The following is a 17,056-nucleotide window of genomic DNA, read 5'->3' as shown; positions in this document are numbered from 1 at the left end:
AATTAGTTATGAATTGTAAGGAAATTGCCTTTTTCCACAAAAACGAATGAATAAATATATAACATTTTATAGCGCTGTCACTATCGAATATTTTTTAGAATCGATTAATCTATCGATTATTCAACCGATGAATCGACTAATTTGATTCATGTTAATTTTGCATTCAAGTAATTGCAAAAGCATTTTAACCAGTGATTGGTGTTTATTTTGCACTTTGTATACATATAGTGATTATGACTATGTTACCGGTTCGGTTATTGTTTTCCAAAATAAAAACAGATGTTTGCAAATGTCTTATTTTGATTAAACTCAGACAATAATCGGTTGTCTTGCATGAAGAACTACAGAAATTAAGTCAACAATTACTGTTGATATGCTGAAATCAGAGAATTTTTGGACAATTACAAAAAATAAAAAAAAAGGCTCCAAACGATTACTTAATTATTAAAATAGCTGCAAATGAATTTGATAATCGATTTTTTTTGTCGATTAATCGATTAATTTTGACAGCTTTAAAATTCTATAGCTTTTATAGTGCGAAATAAATAAATAGAATCGACTTTGGGACATTTTATATCAATTGTGAATTGCAGTAAATTCTTATGTGAATCGATTTTTTGGCACACTAATAAATATAAATTGAAAAGATTCTGAATTGTCTTAAAAGAGCAATCGGTCTATCGTAAATTTAAGAAAATACTTTTAAATTCCTTTGAACATTAAATTTGAGGAAAACAGCAGGATACAGAAAAAAAATTGGCTTTTAAGTCAAATTCTATTTTCACATTTTTGAAACGCAGCCCGACACCGGACCATTTTGTTTGAATGAAAACATTTTAGTGACTCCAAACTAGAAATTATAAATCAAGATTTCGGAGTGTTTGGTGTGTCGTCTTTTTGAGAGATTTTTTTTTTTTTTGATGCAGCTAATTAGAGGACAGCACTAATAATTAATTTCATCTGTAAATTTACTCAATATTGTAAAAAAAAAAAAAAAAAAAAGGAGAGAAAAGAAATTCATTGAGCTAAAAGAGGCCCTTTGGAAAAACATCAAAATGAGATTTCCACCCCAAGCGAAGCTGCCAGCGTCGTTTGGCCCGGACGGAGATTGTGACTTGACGCGGGTGTGCGTGTTACCGCGCGCGCGTGTGTGTGTGTGTATACCTATGGAAGACGAGGCTACGACAGGATAAATACTCATTTGTGTGTGTTGTGTTTGTGACAAAAATCATTTGAAAATGTCCAAAAAGAAAGGAAAAAAAAAATCCAGCTGAAATAATATTAGGTGACGAGCCGGTTGTTTGCGTGTTGCAGGCTGAAGTGTGTTTTCAGAGGATTTGGCTGTCAAATGGGTTTCGTGTGTGCGTGTGCATGCGTGTGTGTGTGTTGGAAAACACTACAACACAGCACACTATTTTGGCTGTGTGTAAAATGGCTGCATGGGAAGCTTCAGCAAGCAATCTTTGGCTATGAGTGTGTGTGTGCGCGTGTGTGTGTGTGTGTGTGTGTATCCATCCTGATGGCTGCGATACAAAACGTATCCGGGATGGTCTTTGGCTGGTGTGTGTGTTGTGTGGGTGTGTGCGTGTATGCGACTAAAACCATGTTTGGCTCCACGTGTGAAAGTACGCTACAAAGATGACTTGTTTGTCTATTCTTTCTCTCTTTTTTTTTTATTTTTTTTATGTGTGTGTGTGTGTGTGTGTGTTTGGCAGACAGGTCCAAGGCAGCGCAGGCGTTCAGGCAGACGGTGAAGGCGGCAGCAGCCTGCGGCCTGAGAGCAGGAGACTCGCAGCTCTCTCACACACACACACACACACACACACACACACACACACACACACACGCGCGCGCGCGCGCGCGAGTATATACACACACACACACACACTTCTGGGATGTGGCCAAACGACAATCCCTGGCTACAATGGCCTTATCGTAGCACATGCACTTTCATCTGAATTAGGGGAAAAAAAATTGTTCTCTGTCTCATCTCGCAAATTTGTCAGTGGCATTAATCGTGTAAAAAAAAAATAAAAATACGCAAACACAAAATAAAGTATGTGTTTATATAAAGGCGCAAAAAAAAAAAAAAAAGCAGCACCGACTTGCCAGGGCATGTTGGACTCATGCCCTCGACACACACACACACACACACACACACACACACTCCATTTGGTTCTACGTTGCCATGTAAACAAATATGAAAAAACATGGCAAGCGAGGGGAAAATATATTATTAAAATATGAAATTGTTCACACCCCATTTCCATGACATTTTCGTTTATTCAGTCATTAGTAGCGGTGCGACGATTAATCGATCATTTATCGATTATCAAATGAATCAATAATTATTTTTGACCATCAATGAATCGTTTTGCTGTTTTTTTTATTTGATTGTTTTTTTACTTAAAATTGTCTAAATGCTCACATTTTCAGGTCCTCAACAGTAATTATTTAAATATAGTAAATATAAACTCTGATTTATGGAGTCCTCCATGAAAGCGAATTTATTATTTTTGGTATAAAAGCAAAATGGAAAAATTGCTTGATCAACATTTCTGCCTATTTTCCTCATGCATAGGCCAAACCAGTAACTGAATCATAATTGATTTGAAATTTATTTATTTATTTTTTTTATCTGATTGATCAATTAATCGGGAAAAAAAATCGTCAGATTAATCGATTACTGAAATAATTGTTAGTTGCGGCCCTTGTCATTATTAGATTTTTATTTTTTTATGTGAAGCACCTTGTGTTGCTTATGAAAAGTGCTATAAAAAAATTTTGGGCTATGTTTACATCTAATATTACATATAATAGCGTAAGTTTTATTTATTTACAAGTCTGTTACAGTGTGGGTATATAACTGCATGAAAAACTTTTTTTTTTTTTTAAACAACAACAAAGAAAATATGTAAATGTAGTACAGTGTAGCATTTTAAAAACATTCAAATGATGTAAGCGTTTGCCTTCATTTTAGAAAACAACCTTTTTAAGGCTCCCCGGCACACATTGTGAAGTTTTGAGCCAGCGCGCCATCCCTCCCTCCCTCAATCCCTCCCTCCCTCCCTCCGCCGAGCCGCCCACGTACCTGGCGTGTGGACGAAGTAGGCCAGGTAGAGGTCCAGCTCCTTGACGGACACCCCGATGTGGTGCGGCTGGACGCACAGGCCCGGGTTGGTGCACTGCGGCGACTTGACCAGGCGCTCGCCGTCGGTGCTCTCCAGCGGGCTGCCTTTGAAGAGGATGACCATGACCAGGTCCAGCCGCCACACCTTGTCGGCCTGGCGCAGGCAGTCGATGCGGCGGATCTTGCCCTTCTGGTCCGGGTTGGACAGCACGCAGCAGGGCGGCTTCTTCCCCGTGATGCTGAGCACAAAGTCCTCGCGGAACTCGGGCCGGATGTCCTTGCGGAGCTTGGCCAGCAGGCGCGAGGCCCACTTCTGTTTGATCTCGGGCTTCTCCCCCAGCAGCTCGTCCTTCACCGCGCGCTCTTCCTCCTTGGACATGCGCTTCTCGTGCTTCTTGAAGTACTTGCGCTTGCGGGCCTGCAGGTTGAACCAGGTGTAGGCGAAGGCGCGGACGTGGGGCAGCAGGGCCTCGATGAAGGGGTGGAATTCATCCTGGATGAGGGAGGAGGAGGACGGGGGGAAGCAGGACGAGGAGGGGGAGAAGGGGGGGGAGAAGGACGGGGAGAGGGGAAGCGGGGGGGAGGACGGGAAGAGAGAGGTGAGGCAGTTAGCACCGGCGCGCAGCATGGAGGAGCGGCGCCTGCTCCGTGCGAGCCGAGCGAGGGAATGAACGAGAGGCGCCGAAAAAGAGAGAGAGAGAGAGTGTGTGTAAAAGAGAGAGAGAGAGAGAGAGAGAGAGAGAGTGCCTGACGCTCGCTCCCCGGCAGACATCGCATTGAAGGAAACGCTTCAGGTGACCAGTAACATTCATCGACTCACTTTCAATCATAGGCATCACATTTTTACCATTGATTCTTTCACCGATTAATCGGATATCATTTTAGTTTATTTTACAAAAACATTTCTTCCCATATACTGTTTGTTAGCCAATTATTGTGATTTTGTATTGTTTGATCATTCGGGGGAAAAAAATGTCTCTAAACGATTATTCAAATAGTTGTTGATTAATTTGAGTTGTCAAATATTCAATTGATTTTCATACCGCTAATGTTTTAGTGATAAAAACGTAACAATTTAATATCACACGAGGGATTGATGTTGTACTAAACAACTTTCTTTAAACCGATTCAATTGCTAGGTCGATCATCACTTTCCAAAGTAAAAGCAAATGTTTGCAAATGTCTTATTTTGAAGAACACCAAAGATCATCAGTCACACAATTATGACAGTCGAGAGGCTGAAATGGGAGGATTTGGACAATTTAAAATTTTTTTTTTACCCGATTATTAAAATAGCTGTCAATTAATTTGATAATCGACTAGTGGTTAATTAATTCATTTTGACAATGGACTATTATGCTTGCCTACATTTTAAAATATATTCAATATTTTCAGCACAAAAAATATCAAATGAACATAACAGCATATATGCAATAAAATAAAAATAAAATGGTAGTTACCATTTTGCTCTTTCACCATAAATAGACCCCGAAGATTGCAAAAAAGAAAAAAAATTAAAACAAAAAAAAAGTGTTTAGTTTAGTCAATGTGCAATGTATAAATGGTCATATTTAAAAAAAAAAAAAAAAATGAAAAAAAATAAAGAAATAGAAAGTGAGGCTAAAGCTGTCCAGTGAAAGCAGCCAAAAGTAAAAAAATAAAAATAAAAAAGCCAAAGGGCACGGTGTAATACCGACAAAGGAACACAGGAGGTAGTGTAGCAGGAGCGGGAGGGTTGTTGTTCAAGAGCTCAACAGAAGGAGAATGTCAAGAAGTTAAGCAACTTCTTTACATAAAAAAAAATAATTAAAAAAAAGACTGCAAGGATAAATGCATGATAAGTAAAATGTAGAAAAATGGAAAGCAACTCTTGGCAAAGACGGAGAATTCACAAGAATACGAGAGAGCGAGAGAGAGAGAGAGAGAGAGAGAGAGACGGTGAAAGTGCTGGACAGAGAAGGAAATTCAAAAAAAAAAAAAAAAAAAAAAAGCAAAACAAGAGGACGGAATCAATGTTGGAAGAGTGCGCGCTTGCGCTGGCAAACCCGAGTGCCGCTTCTTTTTTCGCCCTCTTTGCCTCCAACTCTGCCTTCGCTCTCTTCCTCCTCACGTTGCTCCGGCGCCCATTGACTGAGAGTGTGCCAACGTGCGCAGGGACCACCTATTTGGCACACACTCACCGGCGGCACAGCCAATACGCGCGCTCGCAGCGCCGAGGAGGGTGGGAAGAGTGATGGCAGGGGCAGAGGCAAAGAGGCGGGGGCGTAGGGGTGGGGGGGGCTCGGTGGTTCGGGGAGAGCGAGTTAGAGAAAGAGAGCGAAAGAATGAGTCATTAGCCAAATAGTCGAGTTCCAATCTAGTGCAAAAAGGCAAAGTCCAGAGGATATAACAATTTTACATGCATCCAATCTAGACACCACCTGCCGACTGACACAAACCGCCCCCCCCACCCCATCGCGACCCCCCTCCAGAACCCCCCCTCCCGCTCGCGTTACAGCACCTTGGCATGGGATGGCATGAGAAAACACAGGCCCAAAAATCCCACTAGACCCCGAGACCAGCAGCTGCTCCCGGATTTGCCACACAAACAAGGAGACGAGGAGGTGGGGGGGGTGAAAATGCCTGTCACAACCCCCCCCTACCCCCGCCCACCCCCACACACACATCCACAAACATGCTCCCCTGTTTGAAAATGCAGCAAAGCGGGCCTCACAAAGTTAGCAAATGACGACGCTAGCGGAATGTGTGCACAATGAATTGGCTTGGTCTAATTAGCCTCAGCGTGCTCAATTGTTCAGGCAAGTCGATATCGCGGCCATAAAATGCCTTTTGGAAAATGTTCATGTCCCATTAGAACGCTTGAATGTTATCATCACGTACGTAGCTAGCGGCCTTCGCATTGGAGATGCTAGCAACATATTTCCAACAACTGATGAAACAAGAAACAACAACTCACAACCAAGTATGTGGCATTCATTGTTTAAACGCTCACTAACTGCTAGCCTGGCAAACCACGCCCACTTTCATGAAAGACAAAAAGTGGGTTTTGGAAAGGCTGCCATTGACTGCCGTTTGGCTTGGTTCTAAAAAAAAACAGCGCATGGGAGACATGATAGTTTGAGATGTCTTTAAATCCCCCGGCAGCTGACAGCACTGTACGCATTTATTTGAAAAAGAAGGCATTGGCGGCCATCTTATGTTGCCACTCACTAAGGCCAACTAACTTGAAGACACTGACTTTTGACAAGTCCATTGAAAATGGCGCACGGGAGTTTTAAATCACCAGAAACACCATCATTAATCCCCCCTAGCAGCTGACAGCACTGTACGCATTTATTTCACAAAGACGCCATTGGCGGCTATCTTATGTTGCCACTCACTAAGGCCAACTAACTTGAAGACACTGACTTTTGACAAGTCCATTGAAAATGGCGCACGGGAGTTTTAAATCACCAGAGACACCGTCATAAATTACCAACCCCCCCCCCCCCCCAGCAGCTGACAGCACTGTATGCATTTATTTCACAAAGAAGCCATCGGCGGCCATCTTATGTTGCCACTCACTAAGGCCGACGAACTTGAAGACACTGATTTTTGACAAGTCCATTGAAAATGGAGCATGGGAGTTTTAAATGACCAGAAACACCGTGATTTAATGAACCCCCCCCCCCCACACATATATATATATATATATATATATATATATATATATATATATATATATATATATGTGCTAACCTCATGCGACAGAGAAATAAAGAATGACGTCACAATGTACTATTAAGATGAAAAATGGCATAATTTACAAGAATTAAGTCGCAAAATCAAAGAATATAGTCATGACAGTACAATAAAAAAAAAATTAGAATAATATAGTTGTAATAGCATGTGAGAAGAAATAACGTTGCAATAGTTCGGTAAAAGTTTTGACTTCAAAATATTATGAGACTAAAGTCCAATTATGTCAAAGGGTCATAAATTGAAAGAAAAAAACAATATTTTAGGGTTGTCACTATAGTTTTAGAACTGATTGTTCTTTTGATTATTCCATCAATTATTCAGATAAAAAAAATTAAATTTGCATTAAAGTGTAGCACAGAAACATTTTTTACTCGATATTTTCCTCAATTAGTAAAATTATTGTCAAGTAATTTGATATTTTATTTCTCACCAATTACTCAATTAATTTTGACAGCTCCACAATATTATGAAGGAAAAAATTTTTGGGTCCCTTTTAATGTGGCCTCCAATGCACAAATACCACATCCAAGCCTGGAACATTTACAAAATGTTCTCTCTCCGCTATTATTGCTCAACGAGGGATTACATCGACATGACTGGAAATCTCGGCAAGAGGAGCAGCTAGCTTGTCATGCGGCAAAGTTGAGGGCCCAGACATTTCAGAACGGGGCCAAGCCGTCTGCCGTGCAATGGCACCGAGCGCCTGTGTGTTTTGTGTGTGAACACCTTACAAAGGCCAGAGTCCTCCACTTGGCGCTGGCCGCCGTCGGCACTAGCCTGGCCCGCTCCCTCTGTAAATGTCTGGACCAGGAAAGAGTCCAGTCCGCTGACTGACTGGCTGGCTAACTGGGTCGCTAGCGGGCTGGCAAACCCGTGTTACTGACTGGCTCGTGGAGGGGTAAGGCGCCTACCCCATCTGGGCCGGGACGGGTGCCGATTGCTCGGGCGAACATACGTACGGTGGATATAAAAAGTCTACACACCCCTGCTCAAATGCCAGGTTTTTGTGAAATAAAAAATGTGATGAAGATTAATTATTGGAAACACATTTCCACTAATTAAATTGCTGAAAATCTTTTCATGAGAGAAGTAAAACCAACTTAAGTACCGTAATATAAAAAGTCTACACACCCCTGCTTAAATGCCAGGTTTTTGTGAAATAAAAAATGTGATGAAGATTAATTATTGGAAAAACATTTCCACTAATTAAATTGTTGAAAATCTTTTCATGAGAGAAGTAAAAACAACTTAAGTACCGTAATATAAAAAGTCTACACACCCCTGCTCAAATGCCAGGTTTTTGTGAAATAAAAAATGTGATGAAGATTCATTATTTGAAAAACATTTCCACGAATTAAATTGTTGCAAATCTTTTCATGAGAGAAGTAAAAACAACTTAAATACTGTAATGTGATTGCTTCTTGTAAATGGGATGCGGCCGGGTACAGATTTAGCTAGTCCCCTTAATAAATCCTACTAAATCCGAAATGTTCTAGTAGGCCTTTTCTGACTTTTTCTTTATTAATTTAATTTAATTATTTATTTATTTATTTTATTGAAGTAAAAGTCTGAAGGTTTTGTGCCAAAACATTCCCCCACATGTGTTTGGGGGATTTTGTTCTGCTCCAATGAAACTAAGGTTGAACTTTTTGGCCACAAATCCTCAAAATATGTTTGGTGCAAACACAACCCTGCTCATTATGACCAAAGTAACACCCTACTGTACCTACGCTGAACCATGTAGCTGTTTTTCTTCAGCCGGAAGCCTGGAACTGGGGGCCTTAGACGAGGAGAAGGAATTCTGAACGGTTCGAAATAGCAGTCAGTGTTAGCACGAAACCTTCAGGCTTTTACGAGCAAGCAAAAATGTCAAGAAAAGCCTACTAGAACATCTGAACTTTATTTGGGTTAAATCAGGGGGCTTTAAATAGTGGCAGGTGTGTGCTGACTTGACTTAATTTTCTATGAGTTTGAGTGCCATTGGTTAATTCTGAACACAGCCGCATTCCAGTTACTATAAGGATGTGTAACCTTGTGCAACCTCATTATTTCACTTGTTTTTTTTTTACTTCCACTATCCAAAAGATAAATCAGATAAATTAAATCAGTTGAGCATATATTTCGTTTGTTATAGACCACATTAGGAAGTAGAACATTCATCTCATTTTTCGTATCACTAAAAAGGGCATTTGAACAGGGGTGTGTAGACTTTTTATATCCACGGTATGCATGCCTGAGTATATTTTCAAAAAATATAAAACAATAAACCAGATTATCACCTCGGAACTTCATTCACTTTTTGATGTGTATGTCGATGATTTTTGTGGCATTCATTTAAAATAGGGATGTCAAACCATGTGGTCTGAGGGTCGTGTACCACCCTTGGGAGCATTTGATTCTTTGTATTGTAAAATTGTAAATTAAAACGAAAAAAAAAACAATAACAACAAAAACCAAGAGCAGCTTTTATTGAAAGCTATAAAATATTTACCCAACAAATGCTCATAATCGAATGCAATATATTAGAAAGAACTGTTGGACTGATTGCACCACAGCTGCTATTTATTTTATATTTGAAGCCGGCCTACAACGTCCATTCTGTGTTTTTACACATTCTTCTCAAGCTAGGCTTCCCAGAGCCATTGGTCATAAGGGTCTACAAAATGTGCATAGCAACATACGGAGACAAGTATGCCATCAAAACAAACACAAAAAAAAAAGCAATTATGCTGGCCTAACTTAGCTTTGGGTCAGTTAAAACCGATACAATTGTGACGTATCATCACATAAATTTGACATCCCTGCATTATTAGGTCATTTTCTTTAAAAACAAAAAACAAAAAAAAGTTTTGTAGAAGACAGATCTAGTTTTTTAATGTTGTCTTTTCCAGAATAAAGGCATGATATCACATACGGTAGTTTTATTTTTTTTAAATTATTATTTTTTTTTTAAATGACTTTCTTCCAATATAATGTAATAGACAGTATTACAAAATAAACGTTTCTCTTGGAAAAATATGACTATTCCTATAAGGTTTTTTTTTTTTTTTGTCTTTACAAAAAAATTATTTTGCAGCAATTCTCAACTTTCCCCAAAAACAAACATTTCATGCTCGGGCATATTTAGGGGTAGTAATGTTCAATTGGCATTGGGGTTATAAAAAAAAGGGAAAAAAAGTTTGAGAAGCCCTGCGTTAGATCACATCTTACACAGGTGATCTAGATTAGATATGTAGAAGTCCAATCGCACCTCAACTCTTAATATTTGGCCACTTTCAAATTCCACCACCCATTAGGGTTTCCTGTGTTTGCCCAGGTGGTAGATATCTGGGGCCGAGCCCGCCGCAGTGTGTGCGTGCGCGCTTGCGCGTGCGTCTGTGTGGATCAGTAGCTTGGCATTAACGCAAGGGCTCCTCTTATCTATGCATGCCACGCTCTGTGTTTCACTAAATGTCGACCTTTGTTCCGCCGGCCGGCCAAGACGAGACCCCCCCCACCACCCCCCTCCCGCCCCGACAAGGTTCACCTCCCGAGCGAGAGCCCAGCGGAGTCTTGAAAAGCGCAGAAAAAGCACCTGGGAGCGGCCAAAAGCAACACGGGGACGAATATTGAAAGGCAGTGTTATTCTGAATATTTAAAAAAAAAAAAGCAAACAACTGCACTAGTAATATGTTAAATGAACCAGTAACGCCAGTATTTGGTGTCAACAGAGGTAGGGTGGTTCGGTCTGAACAGGGCCTTGCCATCAACTACATCATTTCATGCTCTCGCACTGAATTCTGAATATGAACATTCACAAATTCAACCAGCCAAATAAGCACATGCCTCGAAGTAAGTAACATTTAAAAACTTGTGTCGATTCATGACAGCATTTCTAAGTCTCTCACTCACTTGCATCACTTTATAATAGGATCGTTACAAATAAAACAGTTGTAACCAAAATAAATACATAAAGACGTCATAATCCCCTCTTTTGTTTGCCGTTTGATTTACCCAACGTGAAGTAGCGTTGCTGGTGTTTGCACTGACCTCCAGGCACACAACGGGCCTAACGGCCGCTCGCCGCCGCCGACGTGAGGCTCTTTAGTCATCACAATACGTGTCATTTAAAATGGAGTCAAAACGAATTACCGCTTATTTAATAATAAAATAAGATAACAATAAAAAGAGTAGTTTTTTGGCAAATAAAAGTAAAATGTAAACATCTTAAACATGGTTGAAGTTTTATTGGCTGCATTTGCATGCAAATCAGACCCGTTTCCACGCACAGCGGTCCATAGATTTAATATGTAAAGACGTTCATTTATCCTGTGGAACGAGTCCAAAATAGATGCAAAGACGAGTTGACGTGATGCCACGTATCCTGCACGCCGCACGTGCAAGCCACCGCGCGATGCTCTCCTGCACTTTGATTCTTAAATGAAAGCCATTTAAAGACGTAAAACAGCACAATTTTTTTTTTTAAATGAAATATAGGTGTGAATTATATTGGGTATAATTAAAGTACTTTTCGTTGTTCACATTTACAAAAGCTGAAGGTTTTGCTGTATAAATAACTGTCCATTAATGTCCATTAAATATAAAAATAAATAATACAATTCTTACAATTGTGGAAGTGTCGTTATTTTATCAATAATCATAATTACTAAAAATGTGTGTGTGTGCGTGTGTGTGAGAGAGCATGTTATAAAAGAGTGGAATTTTCAAAATTTTCCAGAGCTGACGCACACACGCACATGTACACACTTTTTTAATAGAACTCTGATCGAGTTCAAAGTTTGATAAACACACGTCCACAAGTGTGCATGCATACGCACGTACGCACACACACGCACACACAAACACACACGCACAGAAAGAGAGTTGATGAAGGTTTCAACGTGTCCGGACATGTGATGAGTGGAATTCATTCCCTGACATCTGCTGTGCAAAATCACATCCAGTATTGACAAGTGTGCGAGTGATAGCAGGGAAGCACTGGAAGGCTTTTCTCCCTCTTTGGTATGTGGGCACAAAAAGTCCTGTGCTTTTTTTTTTTCTATGCACATTTTGAAACTTTCAAATGGTCTTAATTTCACATAAATTAGGGAAGTGTCACAAAAGCACTTGTGTTCCAAAAAAAAAAAGCGGCTGTGGCCTGAGCAAAGTTTCCATGTTGTCTTCCCGAGAGGAGAGCGGGGAAAGTAAGGTAGTGAAATGTCGACTACAACTTTGGGGAACTTTGCAACCTCGAAAGCCTCACGGTTATGAAATCCTCACACACAAGTTGGCATTACGCTGTTTCTTTGGAAACTTTTTTGAAGTAGCTCTTTAATTGAAGACCACGCACGTTCTCTTCCTTTCACTTCCACTTCCTTCCCGCTGCGACCTATTCTCCGGGAGTCGTGAAAAAAAAAACATTTCCTCTCCTCTTCCTCTTATCCTATCAGTGCAGTTTGATGTTAAGAGCGTGTCTGCGCATCGTTTGTAATTACGCGTGTTTAAACACTGAAGCGTTAGTACGTGTGAAAGTCTGTAAGCCATTTGTGGCATGAGGCGGCGGGCGGGAAGACGTTAAAAAGCTGCGGAGACGCGAGCACCGTTAGCAAGCCGCGGCTTCTGCCCCCTGCCTGGCCGAGCGATGGAATATTCCACATTTGTGCGAGAAGACAAACGCACATCAAAGATGCTCGTCGCCATTTTTCAAACATCCAGATTTATTCCGCTAGGATTTTCATGAGGCTCGTGTGGTTTTTCTGTGCATAAAGATCACCGCATACACTTAATTATAAACACATCCCGCCATATTTTGATTGTATTTATCTGCAACCGCCGTTAAATAAATAGGGGATTTTCTGACTTTGGTTTTGGTGGCTGGAAAGTCAAAACTCCATACACCCAAAATATTTTGCGGCGGCCAAAAAGCCGACTACAGCGAAATACTACACACTTACCGCCGGTAATGCAAAACTGACGTTTCATCTAGATAGCGGCGCGCTGGATTGGAGAGGCGCGCGTCTCCAAGAGTCGATGTTATCAGTTCTTTTAAACACAACTGGGCAACATTATACGTTAGGAAGACATCTTGCGGGTTACAAACATTTGAAGTGAAGAGCAAAAGACGGGCTGGTGTAGCATTACGTGAAGCATATACAGTATAAGTAAATGCACATAGGCGACCCTGTAACAGTGTTGACGTTATATTACATTTCGTTTCTATGTCGCGTGGGAAAATATGCACACAGTCGCTCAGCTTTACCCGAGGTGAGGCAGGGGTTGAACCCATCAGTCGCGTAGTCAAATGAAAAGTTGACTAACTGCTAACCGCGTGTTTTCTGCATCTGGTACGAGGAGAAAAATAAGATGGCGGTGGCTTAAAATAGAGGTTAGCCTCACTAGCTTTGACTATTTTGGTAACAGTTTAGTTTTAAAAGATTCATACCAGCAATATCTCAGGACTGAAACTTTTCAAACTATGTCTAATAACGCGCCGACAACAACTGTGTGCTATCGAGAATCATTTCTATTTCAGTCCTAAGGATGGGGGAAAAAAAGTTGACCAAGTCGAATAAGTCGACTAAAAATGTCTGCCTCGAAGCTACGCCGAAAACATGTTTGCACCGCCGTCCATCTTCCTACATGGACCTTTTTTGCAGACCCACGCAGTGCACAGGAAGTTATTGAGCTCAATGTAGCATAAGAGGCCGTTTACTCGTTGGACTATTCTTACCGTAAATGGCAATCGCTAGCGCGCTAATGTTAATCGTGATTGCTAACCGTTTAGCATAGGCTAATTTTGTTGGTTTTTAATCATGCTCATCCACAGAAGATACATATTTAGTGTATCCACTCAATTCAAGTTATGTAGAGCTTATGACTATGTGTGAACTAAATAGTGTTTAGTATTTGTTTAATTTAAATGGTCATCGCTAGCGCACTAATCCGAATCGTTATTGCTAACCCTTTAGCATAGGCTCATTTTGTTGGTGTTTAATGCATATGTACAGAAGATAAAAAATAAATAATGAGCAGCTATATCCACTCAATTCAACTAATGTTCAACCTTAGTGGATTAACAAAAAAATAATAAAATTATTATATGGGGTGATTATTCAATTATTCAATGAAATAATTGACAGGATCATCGATTTAAAAAAAAGATTCGACAGTGATAGCCCTAGTTGGCCCGTTGAAATATGTCTTTATGTGAAAACGGTTGGTGGCGCAAAAAAAAGGTTGGGGACCATTGACTATCAATGACTTCATCGATTAATCAATGTTGATTTGATGTTAATCACATTATAGTCGAGTAAAAAAAAAAAACTTTAGTCGTTCAAACTCGAATTGGTTTACAGTGCAATGATTCACATAGCTGTTGCGCAATCCTTTTCCACTCCCAATGTGCCACAAACGGGATGGCCATAGATGATACGGTAATTTTCATTCTTCTGAGGTCGTATCAGAGACGTAACAGAGGCGGGACGCTGCCTGTGTGTAAGGGAATGCCAAAATAAGCGGGACCGAGGTGTGAAGTTTCACACCAAACCTTTTTCTATTGTTTTGGCAGCAATTGCCGTTGTCAGACGAGTATTTTAGACGTCTTATTATCCAATGGCAAGATGCCGTGACAGAGCTCCTCTTACCACTTGGACGCGTCTATTTTTAATGAAATCCAAATCAACTCATTTTGACTTGAATATATCTTGAAAACATTTTTTTCTTTTTTAATCATTTAAAAGGATGGATGGCAGCTTTTTTTTGCCTCAGGCAGAAGGTCTCACGCTTCCCTATAGATGCGCACGCCGCAAACACCTCCGACAGGCGTACACATGGAGCACAGGGGGGCCTTGAGGTCTTGGACCTCATAGTTAGCTAATACAGAGAGAATGGAGCAGATAATGAAACCCAATAGGCCGCCTTCCAAACAAGCAGCAGCAGCCGGCGAGGACTGCGATTCCTCTCACAAGCGATGCACTATTGAGAGACTTTCTCTCCCCTTCATTCTTTTATTCCTCATTCTGTCTACAGGCGAGGCGGGATGCCAACCTCTCTCCAAAAGCCGGGCAGAGTGCCCTCGCCCTTTTATTTAAAAAAAAAAATGCTTCACCAATGTGCCCGCCTCGCACGTTCAGTCTGTGCGCCCCGCCTTGGACTTTATTTCTTCCTTTTCACCTCAAACTAGTCAGTGTCTCCGCCGAACACTTTTTGCCTTCATTATATTGTTGCTACAGTTCTCCCTCGGGGCCCAACTGCTCAACATCCGTACTTGTTGTAATGGCCTGCATGTGCTCTTTAGCTCCGTTGCTAGTCAGCGTGGAACTCTCCCTGCTTTTGCAAAAACTGCGACTCAGATATAATAAAACGGTGCCATTTTGGGCATTTTTTTTTACAAAGCAACAGCATTTTGGAGACTGAAGCCTTTTTTTTTATATATATATATATATATATATATATATATATATATATATATAAATGGTATGTTGTCAAAACAACAATGGTGGAACAATGACATGAATCCTTTGTAATAATAACTGGACTTTGGCAAAGATTACATTTATTACACTGCTTTTTTGTATATACACAATTTAAAGCTAATTTGAGCAAGTCTGTTATTTCACAAGTCGCTCATTTATTATCTGGCGTTGGCTCACTACTATTTGTCACTACTATTGTTTTTAAATGATCAAAAATATTTGCCTTTGGCTATATTCACCCATTTTTAAAATAGTTTTCATGGGCAAAAGGTTACATTGAACAATTTTCAATTTTAACATACGCATGTGCCATTTAATCAGATTAAAGAAAAATAATAAAGAATTCAATATTAATTAAATAAAATTAAGAATAAAGCATGACTTTTTCATTTTCAGAAGAAACAATGGAATTTGGAACTCACACACAAGCGGTAACTTATTGGGACACAAATGTCACTGTCGTGGCTGCTCAGCAAATTATGGTAAAGTTGAAAATAAGTTGATTTTAAATATTATAAACACGGCCTGCACGGTTGTTTTCAGTAAGAAAAGTTTCTAAAGCCAAACAAATCAGAAGTTGAAGCGCATTCTACTGCATCGATTCAATTTTTGTCATCCAATTTGGCGTCCGATGAAATATCTGCAGAAGATGGTTGCAATACGCGACTTTCCACAAAGGGAAGAATGGAAATCAACTTTGCGGATGAGAAGGCAGCCACGCCAAGCATGATAGGCCACGTTGGTGAGAGCGTCCTATCAGGGACACTGAAGCTTACAGATTTAATTCTGCTTATCATGTGAGCTGGAGCCTCGCCTGCTGGGGGTTGGCGCCACGAGGGTTAACCGTTGCCCACTCCCCGTGGCATGATATGAGCTGGGTCTTTGCCTGCGCACTCTGCCTTGCCTGTCTGTCTCTCCGTGTTGACTCGGAGGCTTTGCGGCCGCTCCAAGTGGCCTCTCGGCCCACTTTGATCCCATTAGGGTTATAAGGTGTCTGTTTCAAATGGCGCTCCCGGAGCTGCCTCTTAATCTCTGCTAAGCTCGACCGCGTTTAGGTCAAAAGGGGGACGGACAGCGCGTCTTGAGTTGGCAGCTCGGGGGTTAAAGGTCGCTCTGCCCATTTTGAGTGGCAATCCCCGCGGAGCGAGCAGCGTGCCAGGCCGGAAGACGCTGAGGATGCAGACAAATACACGCAGGGCGAGAAACAAAAGAGCCTTCACCACCGCACATGTATAAAGACTAGGTCCTTTTCAAACTTTTGTCCTCAAACCACCGCTTTCCCCTTTTAGTCTTCCATTGCGCAGGACTGACACACGCACAAAACATTGTGATGGGAGGTTATCTCCTACGCGACCGCGCTCGCTGACTTCCCCGGCCTAAACCACCACCTCGCGCAGACCTCAGGAACACCGCAGCACCGCAGGGAGACAGTCATAAGTGCATGTCCTCAGAGGGGACATAAAACAGAGAAAACCCACCTCGATAAAAGAAGCGGGGGAAAATAAGGATAGGTGGGGGAGGGGGGTGTTTATGGGTGATGTATCATGACGTCAAGCATATACAATTAAAAAAGAGAACATAGCTTTTTGGTAATTATAAATGCAACTTTACAGCTTTCTTCATGAGTAACTTTTTAAAACTCCAAATCCACATTTTGTTTGTAAGCAATTTATTGATTGTCATACTTAAAAAAAAAAAAAAGATATTAATGTGTTGTATATAATAAAGCTGA

General features: G+C 40.8%; 1 protein-coding gene across 16 annotated transcripts in view; it reads right to left on the bottom strand.

The window, feature by feature from the left end:
• Positions 1 to 17,056, bottom strand: part of nfixa (nuclear factor I/Xa) — a 142,062-nt gene that overhangs the window by 91,511 nt on the left and 33,495 nt on the right. For 14 of the 16 annotated variants that reach the window (XM_077571955.1, XM_077571959.1, XM_077571957.1 and 11 more), the window contains one exon: positions 3,092 to 3,623. In XM_077571955.1, coding sequence (XP_077428081.1) covers positions 3,092 to 3,623 — 532 coding nt within the window. Of the gene's footprint in view, positions 1 to 3,091; positions 3,773 to 4,590; positions 5,118 to 17,056 lie in introns of those variants that run through there. The other 2 variants (XM_077571951.1, XM_077571946.1) reach the window with 2 other exon arrangements.

The sequence above is a fragment of the Vanacampus margaritifer genome, chromosome 7, assembly GCF_051991255.1.
Source record: "Vanacampus margaritifer isolate UIUO_Vmar chromosome 7, RoL_Vmar_1.0, whole genome shotgun sequence".
Taxonomy (NCBI): domain Eukaryota; kingdom Metazoa; phylum Chordata; class Actinopteri; order Syngnathiformes; family Syngnathidae; genus Vanacampus; species Vanacampus margaritifer.
Note: the sequence above shows the minus strand (reverse complement) of the source record. Positions and strands in the feature narration are given on the sequence as shown.